General features: G+C 43.4%; 1 protein-coding gene across 1 annotated transcript; it reads left to right on the plus strand.

Moving 5' to 3' along the window:
- The first annotated feature begins 1,901 nt into the window (after positions 1-1,901).
- Positions 1,902-21,094, plus strand: LOC100660932 (zinc finger protein 875). The gene is made up of 5 exons (XM_010601592.3): positions 1,902-2,009; positions 2,305-2,362; positions 10,508-10,634; positions 11,086-11,181; positions 14,250-21,094. The coding sequence occupies exons 1-5, from the start codon at positions 1,909-1,911 to the stop codon at positions 15,746-15,748; spliced, it is 1,881 nt and encodes a 626-aa protein (XP_010599894.2). The 5' UTR covers positions 1,902-1,908; the 3' UTR covers positions 15,749-21,094.
- Positions 21,095-22,062: the final 968 nt, after the last annotated feature.

Genomic DNA, 22,062 nt, shown 5'->3' on the forward strand with positions numbered 1-22,062 from the left:
GATTAAGCCTGTGACTGACGTTCTAATCAACTACCACAGCAGAAAACCCATCAGCCTAGACTAAAGGGGACAGAGAAGGAACAAAAGGAGAGAACGCTGTCTGCCTCTTGGAATTCTACAGGCAGAAAACAGGCCAAAGGACCTACATCTGTTGTCCTCAAAGCAAAGGAAAGAACATCCCTGGAGTGGCTCTGAGATCAGCAGAACTGTTAGGAGAAGCAGTGGAAACAAGGTCATCCACATTTCAAAAGGCGGTGCCACAGTCTCCTGGATCACAAAGAGTGGGGCCACACCCTCCTAGGTTTCAAAGAGTCAGATGTTTGCCAACTTGGTTCCAGAGTGTGGGGCTGCCATTAAGGCGTGCCAGGAGAATGGGGCCAATACCCAAAGTGGAGAGGGTGGGGACAGCAGAACAGGGCCTATTTCTTAACTTCTCCAGGCACAGGGTTGTTGGAAGAGATTCTAGAGGGGTGTGTGAAGGTTTAAGAATAATCTTTGAATATTTACATCTTGGAGGTGACTTGGAGGTGGGACTTTATTAATGAAGTCAGGAAAGAAAAAGATCACTCAAACTTCAACAATACAATGAAAGCTCCTAAAAGGCTCTTAGCCCCAGGGGCACAGTGGTTAAGAGCTTGGTTGCTAACCAAAAAGCTGGCAGTTGGAATCCACCAGCTGCTGCTTGGAAACCGTATTAGGCAGTTCTACTCTGTCCTATAGGGTTGCCATAAGTCAAAATCCACTTGATGGCAACGGATTTTTGGTTTTGCCTTATAAAAGGTTAGATCTATTGATGACTTTCATCAGGGCCCAGACCATAGGGCAAAATTTAAGGGGATGTCAAAAAACGTTGTAATCAAGGTAAACAACATTTTAATGCATTAACTTTAAAAGTCAAAATTAATACAAAAAATCCATGATGAACAAAACAGAATTATGCCTCCTCCTGCCCCACCACCTCCTCCTCCTCAACAGTACCACCACGGAAATTTGCTCCCAGCTGTCCCTATCCCCCACTCTCCAATAAAACCCCCCGGGGGTTTCTTTCTGAAGTCTGGAGTCTCACCATCACCACCACCACCACCAGGGGGCTTTTACTGTTTGCCCCAAGTCCGGCATCCGCCACCCTCCAAAATCCCAGGAACACACGACCCTAACTTCCACTCCCACTCCGGTAATTTGGCTCAAACCAATCCTGCTCTCCCCGAAAACGGTCTTGGAGTTCCCTGTCAGTCCTAGCGTGTCCTCCTACAGCCAGAGATGCCCCCAACGCGGGAGCCCCGGCTGAGTTTAACCCCGCAGCCCCACGCCCGTGCGCCCAGCCCAGAGTCGCCCCCACACCTGCTCCGCTCAGGCGCTGCGTCCCGCCCCTCGCCTCTGCGCGGAGAAGGGCGCTCCGCCGGGATCTGCAGGCGCTCACCGCGCTCCTCTGCGTCGCTGAAGGTCGTTGCGCACCGTCTGACCACCGGCCGCTGACGCACACCCGTAGCGCGCCAAGAAGACCACCTTCTTCCAGAATCTTCGGGCGTTCCCGCGACGCTGTCGCGATCCGCAGATCTCCCTGGACCTCTGAGGAGAAGCTTCCGAACCCTGTGATAGGGATTGACTCCTCCTAATCTTGGTTTTATAACAGGTGCGGATGTCACCGTCCCCCTGCCTCGGCAAAGGCAACGCCCCCTCCTGCCTCTCTAACTCAAGGACTACATTCCCCAGAGGCCTTTGCGGCCGCTTCCGTCCTCCCTTAGTCCCGCCCCGTAAGTAGGAGCACTTCCTGTTGGTGGGTCTGACCTGGAAGGCAGGTTGGCAGCCGATGGCCCAGCGTCTCTTCCGCCCGGCACTTCCTTGTTCCCCCGGCTTCAGCCTCAGGGTCGGCAGCGCGCACCCGGGGACCGTGAGTGCGCTCTGGGCATGGTCTGGCCCTGTCGGCATGGCCTCGTCCAGCCAGCACGTCCCTCTGCTCGTCCCGGTTTGACTCGCGGGGCCACCGGCTGGGAGAGGCAGAGCTGCCTGTAAGCTCGGGCGCGCTCCTGCAGGACTTTCCCCTTCCCTTCGCCCCTACAGGCCTCACGCCGTGGCCGGAGGTTGGCGCTGAGCTCCTGGGTGCTCTGCCGCCCTGGGCCCTTTCCCGGGGCTGTTGCTGGGAATTGGGCTGCGCTGATGAAGTTTGTGACACCCTCGACCTTCGATTGTGGGGCTCTGGGGCAAACCCCGCTTCAGCTTGTAGGGAGGGGGTTTCTACCTAGGCACTCTGTCATTTTTCTTTACGTCCCCAGATCGGTCTAATGAGACTTTGCTCTTCTCCAGGGAGAGCACTCAGGAAACCGGGAAAATGGCCATGGGGCTCCTGAAAGCCAGGAAAGAGGTGAGAATTTTCTGTAATTCCATCTTGCTGTCACCAGGATGGATCCATTCCCTTGTCTTGCCTTGGAGCTGGCTTGCTGGTACCTCCACTCCAGGTCCTGGAGGAGGGGCTCCACTTACGTGGCGTCCTCCAGCATCCCTTTATGCTCCATCGCTGCCTCAGTCATCCACGCAGTAGTTCGCTGTAAACAACACACATGGAGCGGTTTAAATAAAAATACAGGAACGTCCCTGCTCAGCTGTTCGGTGATATGGGTGAAAGGCAGGGGCAGCAGAGATCCAGGAGGCCTGAAGTGGTTGGAGAGGGAGCGTCCAAGGGGAGCAGGGCTGTTTGTGCTGTTTCTCAAGGGCTTGGTAAGTTGGAAAGTTGGGGGAAGAAATGCCGCTGGGAGGAGGGCAGGATGCGTGGTTACTCTTAGAAGCTGGGCCACTGCGCACACTCCCCTTGCCACAGTGCAAGCGGATCGTACTGATCAGTGGACCTACTTAAGATTGACTTTTTAAATATGTACAGGCGGAGATACAGACTAGTTGTCCACATGTGGAGCAGGGAACGGTCTGATACGGTCTGACCTGGGTTTTACATTTGAGAGCATTTTCAGCATTTGGCAATTCAGAGATTTCACCAAAAGTTTTGGATTGCCTGCTTCTCGGAAGTATATCTGCCCTGAGCCTGCACTGTGTATTGGTGTCAGGCAGCTTGAGCTGAACAGTGCCTTCCTCATTTAGACAGGACCCGTGGAGTCTATTTACTGTGCTTTCTGTGTCTTCCACACCAAGGTTGAAACCATTGATTGGTTCACATTGTGCCTGCCTCTCCTAATTTTTATTCCCTACTTAGTTTCTGATTCTTTTTTTTTTTTCTCCATTGCCATTGAGTCGATTGCGACTCATAGCAACCCTACAGGACAGAGTAGAACTGCCCCATAGGCTTTCCAAGGAGCAGCTGTTGGGTTTGAGCTGCCGACCTTTTGGTTAGCAGCCGAGCTCTTAACCACTGCACCACCAGGTTCCTGAAGGATGTGCATATTCCACGTCTGAGCCTGGGTAGGGATAAATCAAACAATTCTGAGCGCCAGGTTGAAGAGTGTAGGCTTTGTCTTTGAAGGATGTTGAGAAGGAATTTGACATAGGAAATCAGTGATATATGGGAAATAGTGGTTGTCAATGTATAGGGCTTAAAGAAAAGCTTTCTAATCCCTGAGAATGATGTCTGTGATGTACCTGGCTTAATTGAATGTAATTAACATTTATTGAACCACTACGCAGTTGCCAGTCTGGTTCACTGTCGTTTTTGGTATGAGTTGATTTGGCTATTTCAAATTTGCCTTGACTGTCCTATCAACAAATCAGAGTAGAATTTGGACAGAAAAGGAAGTCTGGATGAATTCTTAATCTTGGTCGCCTGGTATGGAGAGTTGTCTGTTCCTGGATATTATCAGAAAAACATGCAGAATTCTGTGTTTCTTATTTGTAAGATACTTCATTTGAAAGTGTCGGTACCAAGAATGCATAAGAATTGCAATTCAGAGCATTTCCCAAGGTCACACTGAATCTTGTGTGTGTTCATTCTTTACCACTCTTCACGTTAATAGGGAAGCTTTCTGGTTTGCAGGGAAAAGCCGGACGTTTGTGTCAGCTGACCTTTCCTGCCCCACCTCTCCGACTCTCAGTAAGACCCTTAGGTTGACCCTGAGCTGTATCCTGTATACAACTAACATCTTCGTCAGTATAACTTTTTTCAGAAAGTATTTTACTCAGGAAAAATTGCTGAAAGGGCAAAGCATTGGGATGGCTAAGTTGTTTAAGATGAAACCTCTGTGCCTAGAGGAGTGACTGGCACTCCTGCAGTGGTTGATACATTAAGGAACCACAGCCTTAAATCAATTTGAAGGAACTAAGTAACAAAGGAGTTTCTGTTGTTTGTTTTGGTACATGTTATTTGAGGCATATAATTAACCGCATACTTCAGCCAGTTTGGGTTGAATTTCCAGGTACGCTGATAATACATGACATCTGAATTAGATGGAAAAATCTAGGCAAATATACAGTACATTAAGTGTCTCTGCAAAGGACCATTGCCTGAGAGGATAAATTGGAATTTGTATTAAACTTGTAACAAACGACATGGGCTCTCAGACACATGTTACTAATTCTTGGCATTTTTTCACTGATTCCATTCAGCAAACTTGCTGATTGTCTGCTGTGTACAGTACAGCTTGCACACTTGTGAGTCTTCCATTTTATTCTGGTGTTCATCTATCATTTAGTTTTGGTTTAATTAAATTAGTTAACATATCCATATCCATCCATACATATATATCTACATACATACACTTAGACAGGCCTTAATGATAAAATCATAGTGTATTAAAGCTAGTGACAGTGGATCTACCAAGACCCATATTTTTAAAGATGATGGAACAGCCAGCATTTATTGCACAGAAATCGATTTCCAGACTAATACATGGAATGAATGAATCCATCCACCATTTCCCAATTTTTGGACATTAAGCTTGTTCCTTGGTGGTGCAAACCGTTATAGTGCTTGGCTGCTAACCGAAAGGTTGGAGGTTTGAGTCCACCTAGAGGCACCCCTTGGAGGAAAGGCCTGGCGACCTACCGCTGACAAATCAGCCATTGAGGGCCCTGTAGCACGGTTCTGCTCGGACACACGCGAGGCACACGAGTGGGAACTGGCTGTGCAGTGACCAGTTTATTGTTTAGCTGTTGTATATAATGCTTCCGTGTCAACCGTGTGCGTGACATGCTTTTACAGATTCATGTTCTAAAAACAAACGGGACAACGGGAATAGAAATGACTGTTTGGAAGCATTGCGCACTCACACACTCTGAACTCTGCTTCTTCTGAAATTTTGCTCCTTCCGTTGTTTCTTCCCTTTTTGAGCCTCCCTTCTTCCTTCATCGTGTCTGTACTCTGTGCAGTTTTACATGCCCGGGGTGGACCTGCCAGTGCAGACCTTTTTCTCCTCTTACGTGGATGCCAACAGTGATGTCCTGATATGTTTCCGTATGTTGGCATGGTCCTTTGCTGCCCACTGCATGTTTCTGTGATCTTTATTCCCCCAAATGTTACAGTAACATCACTTTTCTGTTCAGAAGCCATCAGGGGCTCCCAACAGTGTCTTAGGTATTTAGAACAGTACTGATTTCAAAGGTTTTGTCATGTTGTCTGACATCACTTTTTTTTTTTTTACTTCTAAGTTAAGAAGCCAAATTTTTTTTTTAATTGTGCTTTAAGTGAAAGTTTATAAATCAAGTCAGTCTCTCATACAAAAATTTATACACACCTTGCTATGTAACCCAAGCTACTCTCCGCCTAATGTGACGGCACACTCCTCCTCCCCACCTGTATTCCCTGTGTGCATTCAACCAGCTCTTGTCCCCTTCTGCCTTCTCATCTTGCCTCCAGACAGGAGTTGCCCACATAGTCTCATGTGACATGATATTTTGATTATTCGTTCAAAAATGTGTTCATTGCCACCACAGCAAAGTCATCTTGTATACGCCTGTAATTTAGATAAATTCCATTTTTATGCTCTCAGTTGAAAAAAAGGAAGAATTAACTGTTCAAGTAGTTTAAGTGAATCTGTTCTGCGTTCCCTTTAATGAGTCCATGTTCTAAGGGAGAGTGAGAAATGGGTAGGTTGAATCTGTTACTCTTGTAAATCTAAAAGTTTCTGACATCATCGAGATCTCAGCAAGCCAAGAATGATGTTAGCTGCAAAATTTTTCATATAACATGATTTCTCTATCAGTGTATCAGTTACCCTTTGCTGCATAGTAAACCGCCCAAACCTTAGTGGCTTGAAACAAAATCACTTATTAGCACACAATTTAGTAGGTCGGCATTTTGGGCTGGGCTCAGGTGAGTGCTGTGCAGATTTCACCTGGGCTCACTCATGTTGCAGTCAGTTGGCGGCTTGACAGGGGCTTGATGATGATCCATGTGTGACAGTTATCAGGCTGGTTGGCTGGGATGCCTTTGTTCTTCTTGGTTCTCTTCCATGTGGGCCTGGGCTTGTTCCAGAAACTCTGGGCTTTGTCAAATGCTGCTGGGGTTGGGTTTCTGTGCACAGCGAGAGAGGGGCCACAAGCGCCTGTATCTGCTTGGGTCATGTTTCTAATGTCGCTTTGGACAAAGCAAGTCACATAGCCAAGTCCAGAGTCATTATGGAAGGGGATAACACAAGAATATAGATACAGGGAGATATGATTCACTGGGGTCATTACTGTAACTACCCCAGTCTACCCTCTAGCCCCAGTGATTCATAGCCTTCCCATGTGCAAGATGCACTCATCCCCTTCCCAGGATACCAGAAAGTTTCATCCTTAGACTCAAAGTCCAGTAACTTATGTGCATCTGTTTGGATGTGGCTAAGGCTTCTTCGTTGAGACTCCTTTTGAGTCAGAGACCTCTGTACTAAAAAAACAAGTTATTTGCCTGCTTCCCCCTCCCACCCCCCACCATCCCAGCCATCCACCTAACATACAGTGGTGATACAGGACAGGGAAACTTCAATAGATACTCCCCTTCAAAAAGTGGAAGAATGGGAGGCACATAGGAGGCTTAAGTTTTGAACCATCTCTAGCCTTTTTAGTCCAATCATACAACTTCCTCAAGAACTTTATGTGTTTCCTATGTATCAGATTACAGTCCACTCTGTGAGACAAAAGCTACACTCACAATTCTTTTCCAGATAGGCTTCTCATCTTTGGAATTGCTCTGGGACCCCAAATGCCCATAAGAATCTCAGGAGCACATTTGTCTGGCTAAGAGAGCCTACTAGGCACCATATTAACACTTTCAGAGGTTTTAAGGGGTCTTTTTACCCTGAATCCCATCTCTTATTTCTAGACTTTTTTTTTTTTTTTTTTTGCTGGCAGGTGTAAAACCGTTTTATTTTTTACTGCAGCAAGTACTTGTTTATCTATATTTCCTCTGATCTATGCTTAAAACTATTTAATTGCTTCTTTAGCTCTTTTCTTTCTGTATTATTATATGTAGTTGGAAACATCCAACTGAAACTTTATACAGGCTTTCTGGAGATCTAAGCCAGATCTGAAATTCCTTAGGAATATTTTCTGTTTCCCAAATTATTGCAGGCCATAAATTTGCTAATACATACTGTGGGTCGCCTTTTTCAAGCTACCATGGCAGTTTCCTCACCACTTTTCCAGGCACCACTAGCAGTTTGTTTACTTTTCCAATCTTTGCTAACGGTTTCCTGGATGCTCTCTGCCTATGTCCCGGTCCCAAAGCCAATGTCACAAGCTTTAGGTATTTGCTATGGCAGCACTTCACTTCTGTGTACCAGTTTAGAGGCTTAGAAAACATAATACCTTAAAACAAAATCGTATATTAGCTCACAATTCTGTGGTCAGCAGTTAGGCTGGGTACAGCTGAGCGGTTCCTCTGTCAGCTCGCCTGGGCCGCTTCCTCCTGTGGCGAGGGCAGCTGGTTGCTCAGCTGCAGCTGGATGGCCTCACGTGTCTGGTGATTGGCGGGCTGTTTGTCCGGGATGTGTTGGTTCTTCTTTCTTGTGGCCCTTCCAGCAGGCAGGCTCAGGTTGTTTACACAGGGATCTCAGGGTTCCCTGCACAGAAAGTGAGGGCCAGCCCTGAACCCAAATACCTTTCAAACCTTTGCTTGAATCATGGTCACTAATGTCCCATTGAATAAAAGTAAGTCACCTTTTAAGTCTCTGCTTGTGTTGTTTGCTGATGTCCAGAGTCATTGTGGAAGAGAATAACACAGGAGTGTAGATACAGAGATACGATTCATTGGGATTAGTTTAGGGGAATGCATAAAGGGTAGAAACAGGGGGGCATCATTCATTGGGACCCGTCGGTATAAAAATCTACTAATGGGGTGTTTTGGCTGCAAGCAACAGAAAACCCTGCTCAGGTTTGTCTAAACAGTACGGAACTTAGCTCACATAAAAGGTAGCCCAACTTTGGGGCTGGTCCTGTAGCTCCACAGGCTTAACAAGGACCAGGGTTCTTTCCTCCATCCGCTGTTCTCCACAGTCAGCTTCACCCAGATGATTCCTCCCCAGGTCATAGGATGTTTGCCAAGGGTAACGTTAATTCTCACAGCGACTCTGTAAGGTAAGTACTATTATGATAACCGTCTTATAGGAAGTTTACAGAGACTAAGTTAGTGAGGGAAGGTTGCGGGGCTAGGGGTGGGAAAGTGGGGAGACTCTGTGACCTGAACACAACTTTGTCTCCAGAGTTTGTACTTTTAGACATTGAATGAGTCTCAGACTTTAGTGTGCATCAGAATCACCTGGAGAGCTCGTGAAAACTCAGGTTGCTGGGCCCTACCCCAGCATTTCTGATTCAGTGAGGCCAGAGAATTTGGATTTCTAACAAGACCCTGATGCTGTGGCTTCAGAGACCACACGTAAAGCCAGTGTGTTAGACTCCGCTACCTGCGTGAGAACCTGTGCCCTGGTTTATAAGCATCAGGAGAAATGTTAGCTTCCCATTACTCTGTCTTTTTAAAAACAAAGAAACCTGCCAGAATCCTCCAGCAGACTTCTTGTGGCTTGTTCGTCAGCGATGACCATGTGGCCACTCTTCACCTGGCGAAGGGATGGGTTACTTTTTTTTATTATTATTTTTTAATGGGTTTACTATATCCTGCAAAATTTTGTGACTAGACTGAGCAGAAGAAAATGCCTTTTCTGCTAGGCCAGCTCTACCTGGGGCCCCCCACGGAGGTACCTGTGGATATCAGATACCCCTGATGAGGTGGAAATGCAAGTGCACTCCATTGTGAATTAAAGTGTACATAATCCTCTGGCGTCATCCGCACGGTGTAAAGTACGTCTCCTTGACGAAAACCAAAAAAAACGAAACCTGTTGCCGTCGAGTCAATTCCGACTCATAGCTACCCTATAGAACAAAGTAGAACTGCCAGCATCTTTAAGATGACGACGTTATAAACAAATACGGCCTGAATCTCGTGGCACATAAGTGCCTCACTGCTTCCCTCTAGTGGTTACGTCGGTTTCATCAAGTGGCTCGCATGTTGCTAGGATGCTGAACAGGTTTCAGCAGAGCTTCCAGACTAAGACTAGGAAGAAAGGTCTGCTGATGCACTCAGTGAAAACCTCATGGATCACAACCGTGTGATCCGCAGCTGATCATGGGGGTGGCACAGGACCAGACGGCATCATGTTCTGTTGTGCGTGGGGTCACCATGAGTGAGGGACAGCTAACAAATTGGCAGCTAGTTGGCTCCTGTTCCAGGAAACCCAGACCCCCCTTGTGGAGGGCAGGAGGAGGCTCTAGATTTCTGAAATGGCAGAGTCAGGGCTGCAGAGAAGCAACCAGAAGCCTGGCAAAGACAAAGGACCTGGATTCCTTCCACCAGATCCTGTGGATTTTTTCTCCCTCAGACATAGGATGGATTACTTTTATCTAGGCAGACCTCCCCTTGACCTAACTCCTGTTGCCTGAGTGCTTATGTCCATCAACTCTTTCAATCCTCACCACAACCCTGTGAGATAAGCACTGTTATTTCACAATGAGAGGTTAACTTAATTTACCCAAGGTTACACTAGTTGGGGTCAAAGGTGGGTTCCAAATCTAGGAATGTGGTGTGAGTCCATGCTCTTTACCACTACTTCCTTGTACTTCTTGGGCCTGAGCAGGAAGAGGGGCAGTGTGAGGTAGGGGCAGGGAGAATGAATTGGTGGGCTCTTTGCACCCCCTGGAGGCTCAGCTGTTTCAAGGAGAACACAGATTAAGTAGTCTGTGAAATGCTTCAAACTTAGATGATTATTTTTTACCGTTTTTTAATTTTTGCGTCTGTTTGATGTCTCCCTCTTCTCTGCCTAGATTTAAAGCTGCCCAGGTGTAGGGATTGTTCGTTGTTTGTTTTTAATTTCACACAGCAGCCAGCCTGGGGTGTTGGCAGTAACAGGTACACAAGGGATGCTTGCTGGATAGAGATGGGAGAATGATGGTCATTGCATCCTTGGCACCAGGGTCGGAATCCAGAGAAGGGTCTAGAAATCTTACCTCCCTCCCTCAGGGCAGCCTTTTGACCTCTCATCCTCAACTGTGGGCCAGGCTAGCTCCTGGATGAGCAGGGGTGTGTTTTGTGTTAAAGGCTTTCGTGGCGTTCAGGGATGTGGCTGTGGACTTCACCCAAGAGGAGTGGAAGTTGCTGAGCCCTGCTCAGAGGACCCTGTATGGAGAAGTGATGCTGGAGACCTGCAACCACTTGGTCTCACTGGGTAAGGATGGCTTCCTCTAGCACTTAAAATCCACCCCACAGAGCGTCTTCCACTCACTGTGAGAGGCTACATGTGAAGCAGCTCTGCCTTAGAGTTGGGCTTAAAAGTAATCATTTAGCATTTCGCTTAGGGTAAATCTGGATTTAGAAGGGTCGGAAGCAGGTAGGTTGGTTCACGTTGTGTGTGACACTGCATTTCCAGGCCTCTTTCCCAAGACTGAATTCACTTCTAACATTATCTTGCTCCAAACCCAGGAGATGTTCATTCACCAAGCGTCAATATGCTCTCTCTGATTGGAACCACCTCTTCCTTAGCCCTTCTGCAGAGAATTACTACTCATAGTCCCTTTGGACCACCCTCTGAGTTTCCCTACCTATTTGGGGTCTAAGTTCTGGAATGGCCCCTCGAGCCTATAACCAAGAGTCTCCTTGTTTTCTTTCCCTGTGAGCAGGTATTCCATTTTCCAAACCAAAACTCATTACTCAGCTGGAGCAAGGGGAGGAGCCCTGGGAAGAGGAGAGAAAACATCTGCTGGACCTCTGTCCAGGTGAGTGGGAACCCCGGGCAGATGGGACAGTCAGCAGCTTGGCAGGTGGGGAAGGGGGAGGCACCTCAGGTATTCAGGAGGGACCTCTTCTCCAGGGCTATTGTTGTTAGGTGCTGTCGAGTTTGGTTCTGGCTCATAGAGACCCAGTATACAACAGAAGGAAACACTGCCCGATCCTGTGCCATGCTGGCAGTCATTGTTAGGCTTGAGCCCGTTGTTAGCCACGGTGTCAGTTCATCTAATTGAGGGTCTTCCTCTTTTTTAGTGATCCTTTCCTTTACCAAACATGATGTCCTTCTCCAGGGACTGGTCCCTCCTGATAACATGTCCAAAATGTATGAGCCAAAGAGGCTCCCTTGTGCTACCCTCCTCCCAACCTTCACCTGATCTGTTCTCTGTCACTTAGAGTTTTCTCATTTCAAGAGTGTTATTAAAATTACCCGTTTTCAATATGGCCTTTTGTAGTAATTTTAAGTTTAATATTATTGGGTTTGTCAGTCTTTATATGTTTGTGTTTTTGTGTGTGTCTGATTTAAGAACTCTTACTTTCTGTCAAGATCATAAAGATATTATTTAGACTTATTATTTAGTCTTGCCATCCTTGCTTCCAGGGAGCATTCTGGAGGTACTTATTCCAAGACAGATTTCTTCGTTCTTTTGGCAGTCATGGTATATTCAGTATTCTTCGCCAGCACCGCAATTCAAAGGTGTCAATTCTTCTGTCTTCCTTATTCATCACCCAGCTTTTGCGGGCGTATGAGGTCTGTTAGGTCGCTAGTAAGACTGCCTGGCATGATCTCCGTTCTAGAATATCATCTTCAGTTCAAGGAAGGGCTTTCCTTGTTTTCTTTTTAGGAAGCCTCCCCTCATCGTCTCTCACGTGGCCTGCCTTCTCCATCATGCTGTCTTCCCTCAACCTGAGCTCCTTTCTCCTTCACGAATCTTAAAGACTGCACCTACCCATGAACGTTAAGCCTGCTGTGCTCCTAAATACTTCCCAATTGCTCTTAACGCTGAGCATAATTGATGATCTCCACTTTTCCAGCTCCCATATTTTTAAAAAATTTATTACGCAGTATTTTAAGATTACAGCAAGCTACGAATAATAATAAAATACAAACTCATTATGAGGGGAAATCAGCTTGATGGCGCACAACAGCAATTCTTTATTTTCTCTATTTGTTGAGTCACTGTTACACTGTTGTCATTGTTGTGTGCCTTCAAGTTGACTCCTACTCGTAGTGACCCTATAGGACAGAGTAGAACTGCTCTGTAAGGTTTCCTAGACTGTAATCTTTACAGGAGCAGATCACTAGGTCTTTTCTCCTATGGAGCAGCTGGTGGGTTCAAATTGTCGACTTTCCAGTTAGTAGCTGAGCACTTAACCATGGCATCCTCAGGGTTCCTTCATTGTTATCGTACTTTCCTTTAATTTTTTTTACCTATTTCTTTAGTATTTGAACACATATATATGGTATCAGCTTTGAAATTTTTTTTCCTAAACCAACATCTGAAACCACTCACAGACAGTTTCTTAAGTATGAGTCCATTTTTCCTACTTCTTTTAAAATTTGATATTTTAAATAACTACATTTTATATTTATTATTTACAGTATAACTTTTTATAACATATTTTGATAAATATATGTTGTACTTTATTATTTATATTTTTATAATATTTAGATATTACACCTCCGATACCTGCTTATATTCCCTGCCTGCAGATTGTTGTTGCTGGTCTTTGTTCTGTGACTTCTCTAGATTAAGTCTGTGAAATACGTCTCCTCTGTGGAGATGATGTTTCTGCTCATTATGTAAAAAAAAAAAAAGCATTCTTGTGATTATTTTCACCCTGGCTTTGTAGATGTCAGCTTTGTGTCTGCATGGCTCAGCAGCCTGTAATAATCGGCCACGGGTTGTGCTTAAAGGCCTTGAGCCAGCAACGCTGCGCTGACGGGTAAGTGTTCAGGGTGTAGAAGGCATTCAGGCAGTGTTCAGTCTTCCCCAGCTATTACTTTCCACTGGGCTTTCTTGTCCTTTTCTATACCTGGTTGCAGCCTCCTTGTCAGGCAGGGATATATGGATAGCTTGGGCCCCTTGTAGTCTTTCTTATTTGTGATCACAGCCTTCTAGTCAGCTAGAGTTGTTCGAAGACCTTATCAAGCCCTTTCCTTCCTGTCTTATTTCCAGTGTCTCCCTGTTAAATTTCTGACTAGTCCACCAGTCTGTTTTTCATCCCAACTAAAACCACAGCCTCATACTAGCAGAATTGCTGGCCGTCCGTTTTTGTTTACCACCGGATAACTACTTTTATTGACAGCTCCACTAGGCATTGGCTTTTCACCTTCCATTCCAAATCAAGTGCACCCCCTCCAGCAGTAACAAAATTGGTGGTTTCATGGCCTGCCCTGGTGAAACGACCACGCTGACCGAGCTGGGGGCCATAAGGGGTGACAGCATCTCCAGGCAATGATGTCAGAGACTGCTGCTGTTCTTATTTTAAGTTCAGTGTTTTCCCACTAATAAACGTTTTTCAATTTATTATATGCTTTGGTTGATTTCTAGAACCCATGAAAATGTTTAGTGTGCCAGATAATGTGAAAATGTCTTTGGTGTGGGTTTTCTGCATTGCAACAGAATAAGGGTCAATAAACTTTTCCTAGAAATGGACATATAATAAATGTTTTAAGTCTTTCAGACCACATGCATTTTCTGTTGCATAGTCTTTTTTTAAAAAAAAATATAAGATTTTATTAAATGTAAATGTAAAAATTTTATTAAAAATGTAAAAGCGGTTTCTAGCTGGTGGGCCATACAAAAACAGGGTACAGGCTGGATTTAGCCTACCAGGCATTTGCTGACTCCTGCAATAGAAAATGCAATGTGTAATGCGAAATAAAAGACAGATCTGGGGAAGAATGTCTTGGTTGGAGACACCTTGTGATGTAAATGTACTTGGAATGAATTCCACATTATGGATGATCAGTGGGGCGTATCTATTAGATAAGGCAGAGTGGCCTAGGCAGGCCTAACTTTGATAACTCTGACTGAAAATATTCTTTCTTTAGGAGGATCAAAAGCAGAAATTCAACCTCATCCCTTCTGCCATCTGGCATTCTCCAGTCAGCAAGCCCTCAGCCAGCATGGGTGGCTCAGTCATTTCCCTCAAATATTCCCAAGTTTATATCCAGAAAATCATTTCCATCCAGGGAAACAAAATCCAGGAGGTCAGAAACAGCAGCAGGAGCACCTTTTTGATCCTCGCTGCTCAAGTGACAAAGCAGAAGTTCAACAGAAAGAGGACTCCAAAACCTCGCTCAGGAGAGCAAACAAGAGCACCGCCTCAAAGGCGTTCTCCAGCCCACCTGAAGAGCAGCCTGTCTGGCCCAAGGAAGACAACACAGTGGTGGATATAGGGCCCAGCTCAGAACAGAGGACAGACCTTGAGGAAACAGACAAAGTCTTTAATGATTTAGAAATCTCAGGATTTGAAGCAATCAAATACGGAGAGCTTGGACTGGGCTTTATCAAGAGGTCAAATCTACTCGACCTCGAGAAGGGACACACAGGGGAGACATCTTACATGTACAATGAGTGGGGACAAGACTTGGGCAGTTTGTCAGCCCTCATCAAAAACCAGGGGACACACTCTGGGGAAAAGCCTTATGTGTGCAGGGAATGTGGGCGGGGCTTTACCTGGAAGTCAAACCTCCTCACGCACCAGAGGACACATTCAGGGGAGAAGCCTTATGTGTGCAAGGAGTGTGGACGAGGCTTTACTTGGAAGTCAAACCTCTTCACACATCAGAGGACACATTCAGGGATCAAGCCTTATGTATGCAAGGAATGTGGGCAGAGCTTTAGCCTGAAGCCAAACCTCATCACACACCAGAGGGTACACTCTGGAGAGAAGCCTTATGTTTGCAGAGAATGTGGGCGTGGCTTTTGCCAGAATTCACACCTCAGTAGACACAAGAGGACACATTCTGGAGAGAAGCCTTACGTTTGCAGGGAATGTGAGCAAGCCTTTAGCCAGAAGTCACATCTTGTCAGACACCTAAGGACGCACACGGGAGAGAAGCCATTTGTATGCACAGAATGTGGGCGTCACTTTAGCTGGAAGTCAAATCTCAAGACACATCAGAGGACACACTCAGGGGTTAAGCCTTATGTGTGTCTGGAGTGTGAGCAGTGCTTTAGCCTGAAGTCAAACCTCAACAAACACCAGAGGTCACACTCAGGGGAGAAGCCATTTGTATGCAGGGAGTGCGGACGGGGCTTTACTCGGAAATCAACCCTTATCACACACCAGAGGGCACACTCAGGGGAGAAGCCGTTTTATGCAGGGAGTGTGGGCGAGGCTTCAACGATAAGTCAACCCTCATCTCACACCAGAGGACACACTCAGGGGGAAAGCCTTTCATATGAAGGGGGTGTGGTAGAAGCTTCGGCCAGAAGCCGAACCTGTTCAGGCACAGGAGGACACATTCTGGGGGGAAGCCTCATGTGTGCCGGGAGTGTGGGCAAGGCTTTAGCTGACAGTCACACCTCGTCAGACACCAGATGATGCATTCAGGGGAGAAGGCTTATATTTGCAAGAAGTGTGGGTGACGATTTAGTCAGAAGCCAAACCTCACCAGACATCAGAGGACACACTCAGGATAGAAACTTTGTGTCTACAAGGAGTGCAGTGAAGCCTTTAGCCAGAAGTCACACTTTATAAAACACCAAAGGACACACATAGGGCAGAGGTCTTTTTGCAGAGTTTGGCTGTGGTGTGGTGTTAGTAATCAGTCAGTCATTGCCAGGCATCGAAGCAGAGATGCCCAAGAGTCAGCATCTCCAGTCTACCCAAAGGAGACCTGCTGGCCCGTCTCCAAAAGCTGTCCCTTTCTCTAGGATGGTGGTTTGTGGAAGATCACTCAGGTAACTTGAAGAGAGAGAGAGAGTACTTTTAAAATAGGCTGAAATTAGGAAGCAGACTATTCAGTGTGGTTTCCCAAGCATCCTAGAACACTTCTTCCACAGTAACCTGCATGTTGTGGAAGCGACCTCTAGAGCTTGTCTCTTTTGATGTAGGTCTGGCCTATGTGAGAGAACAAGAGAGTTGGCAAAAACTGGTGCTTATTTCATTTTGATTCTCCAGGGCCAGAGATGACCCAGGAGACTCAGCCTCAGGGAGAGTTTGGGGAATGGTGAATTCATGAGAACCGGGATTGTGCATGGGTAGAAGAGGGTTTTATTGTACCAAGTAATGATAGGTGAGAAAGATAGTAAGTGCCCCAGCTTGAGATTTGGGAAGAGGTGTCTGTGTTTTGAAATATCCTAGCTTTGCTTTCTTCCTGAGGCTTTCTCGCATTGACGGTTGAATCCGTACTGGAGATATTTTTATTGACTGAATGTGCCTAGACTACAAATGTAACGTGTTTTTTTTTTTTTTTTTAAGAAACCACATATATGCTGAAGTATAAAATTAAATTACTTTCTATTTTTTCCTGAATTACCATATAACATCTCACAGGTAATTCGTTGGTGTAAATCTTTCCAAACGCTGCAAAATATGCTTCTGGTTGGGAGTATTCTCTTTTTGAAAACAGTAGTGTCTCACAAATTAATTTGTACATCCTTGGTTAAGTCCCTTTTTTTTATTTCCTCATGGAACTTGAGTAAATGATTCTAAATTTTATTGAAATAAAATAAATTTTATTGAAATAAACTTTTCAAGAATGGACAGGAAAATATGTCTTTTTGTGGGACGTGGGTATTTAGAATAGATCTTTAGAACCCTACAAAAGAAAAACCTATCTATACATGAGCATTTAAAGTGTGATAAAGCAGTATTTCAAATTAGTGTGAAAATGGCACATACGGGACAGGGTTTGAGCCATTAGCTTTCAATTTAGGGGAAAAAATAAACATGGATCGTGTAATGGAGTGAATTGTGTACCCCCAGGAATGTGTTGAAGCCTTATCCCCAGTGCCTGTGAAATTGACCTTATTTGGAAATGTGGTCTTTGTAGATGTAGTCAAGTTGAGGTCATGCTGGATTAGGGTGGGTCCTATATGCATTGATGGTATCCTTATAAGGAGTGAGTTATTTGGAGACGGACACACACAGAGGAAAGACGGCCATGTGAAGATAGAGCAGAAATTGGAATGATGCAGCTACAAGCCAAGGAGTGCCAGCAGCCACAAGAAGCTAGGAAGAGGCAGAGAAGGATTCTTCCTTAGAGCCTTCAGAGGGAGCATGGCTCTGCTGACACCTTGATTTTGGCCTTTTGGCCTCCAGAATTGTGAGAGAGTAAATTTCTATTGTTTTCAGCTACCCAGTTTGTGGTTAATTTAAGTCTCAATATCAAAGGCATTAGAATTAAGGACTTTTATCCCAAATAGTATGAGGTGTAAAAGTCTTAATATGTATTCAAAATCTAAGTATGTTTGAGTAGAGAGAAGAACCTGGTGAAAAATTATGAAATATTAGCCTCAAGGGACAGTTGGCATGGCCTGACCTTCTCCTTCCCCACGACAATGCCTGGACTATCTATTCCTACTCAATAGAAAAGTATCTTTTGAGTTTTTATCATGTTATGGATTGAAATACATCCCCCAAAATTATGTGTTGTAAATCCTAACCTCTATGCCTCTGGTTATAATCACATTTGGGAATGGGTTGTCTTTGTTATGTTAATGAAGCAGGATTAGTGTAGGCCATGTCAAGTCAATCTCTTTCGAGATAGATATAAAAGGGATTAAACAAGCAAAAGAAGCAGAGATGGGGGAGGAGAGATGCCAAGCCACAGGAAGATTGCCCAGGAGCAGAGACAAGGACATTTCTCCAGAGCTGACAGAGAGAGAAAGCCTTCCCCTAGAGCCAGCACCCTAAATTTGGACTTCTAGCCTCCCAAACTGTGAAAATATAAATTTCTGTTTGTTAAAGCCATCCACTTGTGGTACTTCTGTTATAGCAGCACTAGGTGACTAAGAATTTGGTACAGGAAAAGTGGGCTTCAGCTCTGCTTTCTAAACCCACTGGGATGGCAACCCTGCTGCCTTGACTTTGGGCAGCCCCGTTCGCCTCGTCCATCTGAGTCCCCCTTGGATCTCCCCCAAGTGTCCAGAGAGGGTGGCCAATACTCAGATTCAGGAGGACAGGGGCATTACCTAGATAGTCTCAGAGAACTGGGGATTATTTTCTAGTCTTGAGAGTTAACGTGAATTGTTCTGCTGGGTTTTGGACTTGCTTGGTGCCTGTTATCCCTTCTTTCCCTCCAATTTCTCCCATTTGTGATGGAAATGTCTACCTTGTGCCTGTTTTACCATTGTGCTTTGGAAACAGATAAATTGTCCAGAATTCACAGACTCACACATGAAAAAGAAATTTTGCCCTGGGATACAATATGCAGAAAGTCTCGCCCTTATTTCATTTAGATGAGATTTTAGGGTTGGAGTTGATTTAAGACTTTTGGGGTGATGTGATGGGGTGAATGTGTTTTGCATGTGGCTAGGCCATGAATTTTGGGGGCCAAAGGGTAGAAGGCCAAAGGTTATGCCTTATAACTATAGGCATAGAGGTTAGGGTTTATACACATACCACATATTTATCTCACAAATCAAAATGTTAACATCAGCAACTAAAACAAAAAAAAAAATCTGCAACTAGAAGGAAGAAAATTAATGTTTCAATTGCTATATACTGTTATTTCACTGAAAACAACTTGATGGCATCACGGATTTTTCTTCACAAAGTGCTGGATAAATGTACAAGACTTGTAAGGTGGGACTTTAAGTGGAAGAAAACAACAGACTATGCAAATGTAAAATCGAAGTTATGCCGGTTTTTCTAATATACTGAAGATACACGGCTAGAAGCACTTTAATACACACTGGCTCTAATTCATTTCTACAAATGTATTTACGCATTCTATTATGTTTATGTGACCAAAGTTTAAGACCTGTTTTTACTGTAATGTAATATAAAAAAAAAAATGTAATATAGTGAGTATAAAATATGTCTTAATGTTAATATTACTTCTTATCCCTTGAGTTCTAGTATGGAACGAATCAGAGAAAATCCATGTCAAGAATTTTCAGGTATGAAAAGGTTGATATAAAACCACATGTAAAATTTGCAACACAGATAAGTTTCGAGGGAGGCACCTGAAGTGTCACTGTCCGGATGGATACAATGCAGTGCAAACCAAGAAGACTGAGAAGATTGAAGAAAGCGTTCCGCGTAAGCAACAAAAACATTAGACGAGTTTGCCGTTGCAGAATGCCTCGAGGTGAACAATTGTTGATGCGTGTCGAATTAGTTACTGTTAACGGTTATTCCTTTCAGTTAATTGAATATGCAGGATTCTGTAAAGTTTTAAATCCATTTATTGCTTCAACTGGTCAAAATTTTTTAATCACCTCAGATATTAGGGAAACAATAATTCGCTTGTCCTTAAAATTTAGCCCCCAAAATAGTAGTAGTCTAGAAAAACTAATATTCTCTTTGAACGTGGATGTTGCCTGTAGGTTGAGTTGGTCAATTCTGGAAATTAACACTCAGTTCGCGCAAGACAGTAAGATAACATCTGTTGACACTGGGAATGAAAGAATTAAAGACAGGTCTGGACATAAAAAAACACTGTGTATCAGATTTTAGAGAAGTACAACATTCATTTACAGCAGATTATTCCATAACAGCAAATAATGGCTCTAATATGATTAAACTTGTTGACGTGCTCAGAAATGATAGTGAAATCAAATGGCAAATATCAGGGCAAAATGACAACTTTGAAGACTCTGACAGTGCGCTCTGACTTGTAGACATTAATCATTACAGGGTGCAGTGAAAGCGACAAGGTTTATGAGAAAAGATCGACTGGTATAAAGTGTGCTGTGCACACACTTCAATTAGTTATTAAATATGCAATAAAGGATGCTGACCTGGAAGGATTTTTAGGAGACTGTCATGAACTTGTTTGAATACTTCATATTCTAACGTTGTTTACCAAATTTTTGGAAAATAAGGAAATCTGTACTGGATTGCCCAACAAGGTGGAACAGTACATGTTAGAAACCTCACTAGGATGCAAAAATCTCTGCCATGTCTTAGCTGAGAATAATACGAAATATTACTGTTCTAATGACAAACAAGCATATGTCAAATTAATTTTGGAAACTTTAAAACCTTTAAAGAAATTTGTGGTAAGATTGCAAAGTGAACATTTAACCGTAAGTGGTTTTTGGTATGTGGATGGAAACTAAGCTAAAATTAAGAATTCTTAATAATACACTTGGGAACACATTGATTGAAAAGTGCAGCGTCAGGAAAAAAGTGATCATTGACAATGAGAGCATATTAGGAACAGTTTATCTAGATCCTCGTTATCAAATTTTAATTAGATCTGAACTTAAGGTGAAGGCCATATTACATTTAAAAAACATTTGGGATATGATAGAAAATCTGAAAAAGAAGAATATGAAAGTGTAACAAAGAACGCAATTCAGGAAATACTCGTTTAAAATGATAATGTTGATGAGATGGAATTAAAAAAAGTTAAATTGAGATCAAATGACTGTACTGTTAATATTGACTATATTAACAAGCTTTGATGATATACAAAGAGTTGAGGAAAAAAAGTATTTTTTAATTTTGGGAAAATTGCTAACAATATCCCCATGTACATGAAATTGCTGTGGTAGTTTTGGGTGCACCAGCTACTCAGGTCAGTGTTGAGAGAGCTTTCTCAGGTTTGAAATCCATCTTGCAAGACAACAGAGATAACTTAAATTGAAAAAATATCGGGATATTTTTTCTTTTAATTAGGTATAATTATGGTTTATTGCAATGACTGTATAGTTGTGTACAAATTCAATCTATATAATAAAATGTTTATTTTATGTAATGTTAATGCAATTCTTCAGCTTAGAACTGGGATAAATATTAAAGTATTAAATATTTTATTATTCTTTGCCTTTATGTATTGATGTATGAGGGTTGATAGCATACTTTGTATTTCTACTGTTTTGTGAATGAATTCTTATTGATTTTACATGACTATTAAGTTTTAGTAGTGAAACATTCCCAGATAAAATTAAGTTTGTTTCAGTATATTTTATAGTATTAAGTTGAGAATTTCCTACTGAAAAGGTATTTCGAATCTTCAATTTAATACTTACACAGTATGTTAGGAGTATTTTTTAATCACAATACTATTTTTAAAGTGACTCAATGCTGCAGTGAATTCTAGTATATTTTACAAAATAGAATTTAAAAAATATATATATTTTACATCATGTTTTTCTTTGTATTAAAACGTTTTAAGACTGCTTAAAACTGATCATCACTCACTTTAGATTAAATTATTAATGTGTAGAAAGAGTTTAATATTGATACTTTCAAAATTAATTACAAAATCTTGGGATGAACAAAATTCAAGTTAATATAAAAATGCAATACTATTTGCAACATAAGGAACAAATTTGGTAGCCGTATTTCCTCAGATTATCCACTTGCATAATATACGAGATCGAAGAGTAAGAAACAGGTTCGAATCAGTTCAAACAGGTTCAGTCATGGTCAACAAAGGGAAACCGAAACAGAACCAAGTTTTTAAAATTTTGGTGAACCAGAGAGTAGCTACTGTATGTAATCTAATATTGTTGTTGTTTGTTGTTAGGTGCTGTTGAGTCAGTTCCAACTCAGCGACCCCATGTACAACAGAACAGAACGCTGTCTGGTACTGCGCCATCCTCACAATTGTTGCTATGTTGAGCCCGTTGTTGCAGCCACTGTGTCAATCTATTTCTTTGAGGGTTTTCCCTTTTTCGCTGACCCTCCACTTTACCAAGCATAATGTCCTACTCCAGATTCTGCAGGGTGAATTTTAA

Source organism: Loxodonta africana, chromosome 11 (assembly GCF_030014295.1).
Source record: "Loxodonta africana isolate mLoxAfr1 chromosome 11, mLoxAfr1.hap2, whole genome shotgun sequence".
NCBI classification, from domain to species: Eukaryota; Metazoa; Chordata; class Mammalia; order Proboscidea; family Elephantidae; genus Loxodonta; species Loxodonta africana.

What these genes read in the sequence shown, in the direction of transcription:
- LOC100660932 (XM_010601592.3), top strand. Translation starts at nt 1,909, where the DNA reads ATGGTCTGGCCCTGTCGGCATGGCCTCGTCCAGCCAGCACGTCCCTCT. An exon ending in TCCTGAAAGCCAGGAAAGAG is followed by an intron (nt 2,363 to 10,507) that starts GTGAGAATTTTC and finishes TTTGTGTTAAAG; the next exon opens with GCTTTCGTGGCGTTCAGGGA. An exon ending in TCTGCTGGACCTCTGTCCAG is followed by an intron (nt 11,182 to 14,249) that starts GTGAGTGGGAAC and finishes TTCTTTCTTTAG; the next exon opens with GAGGATCAAAAGCAGAAATT.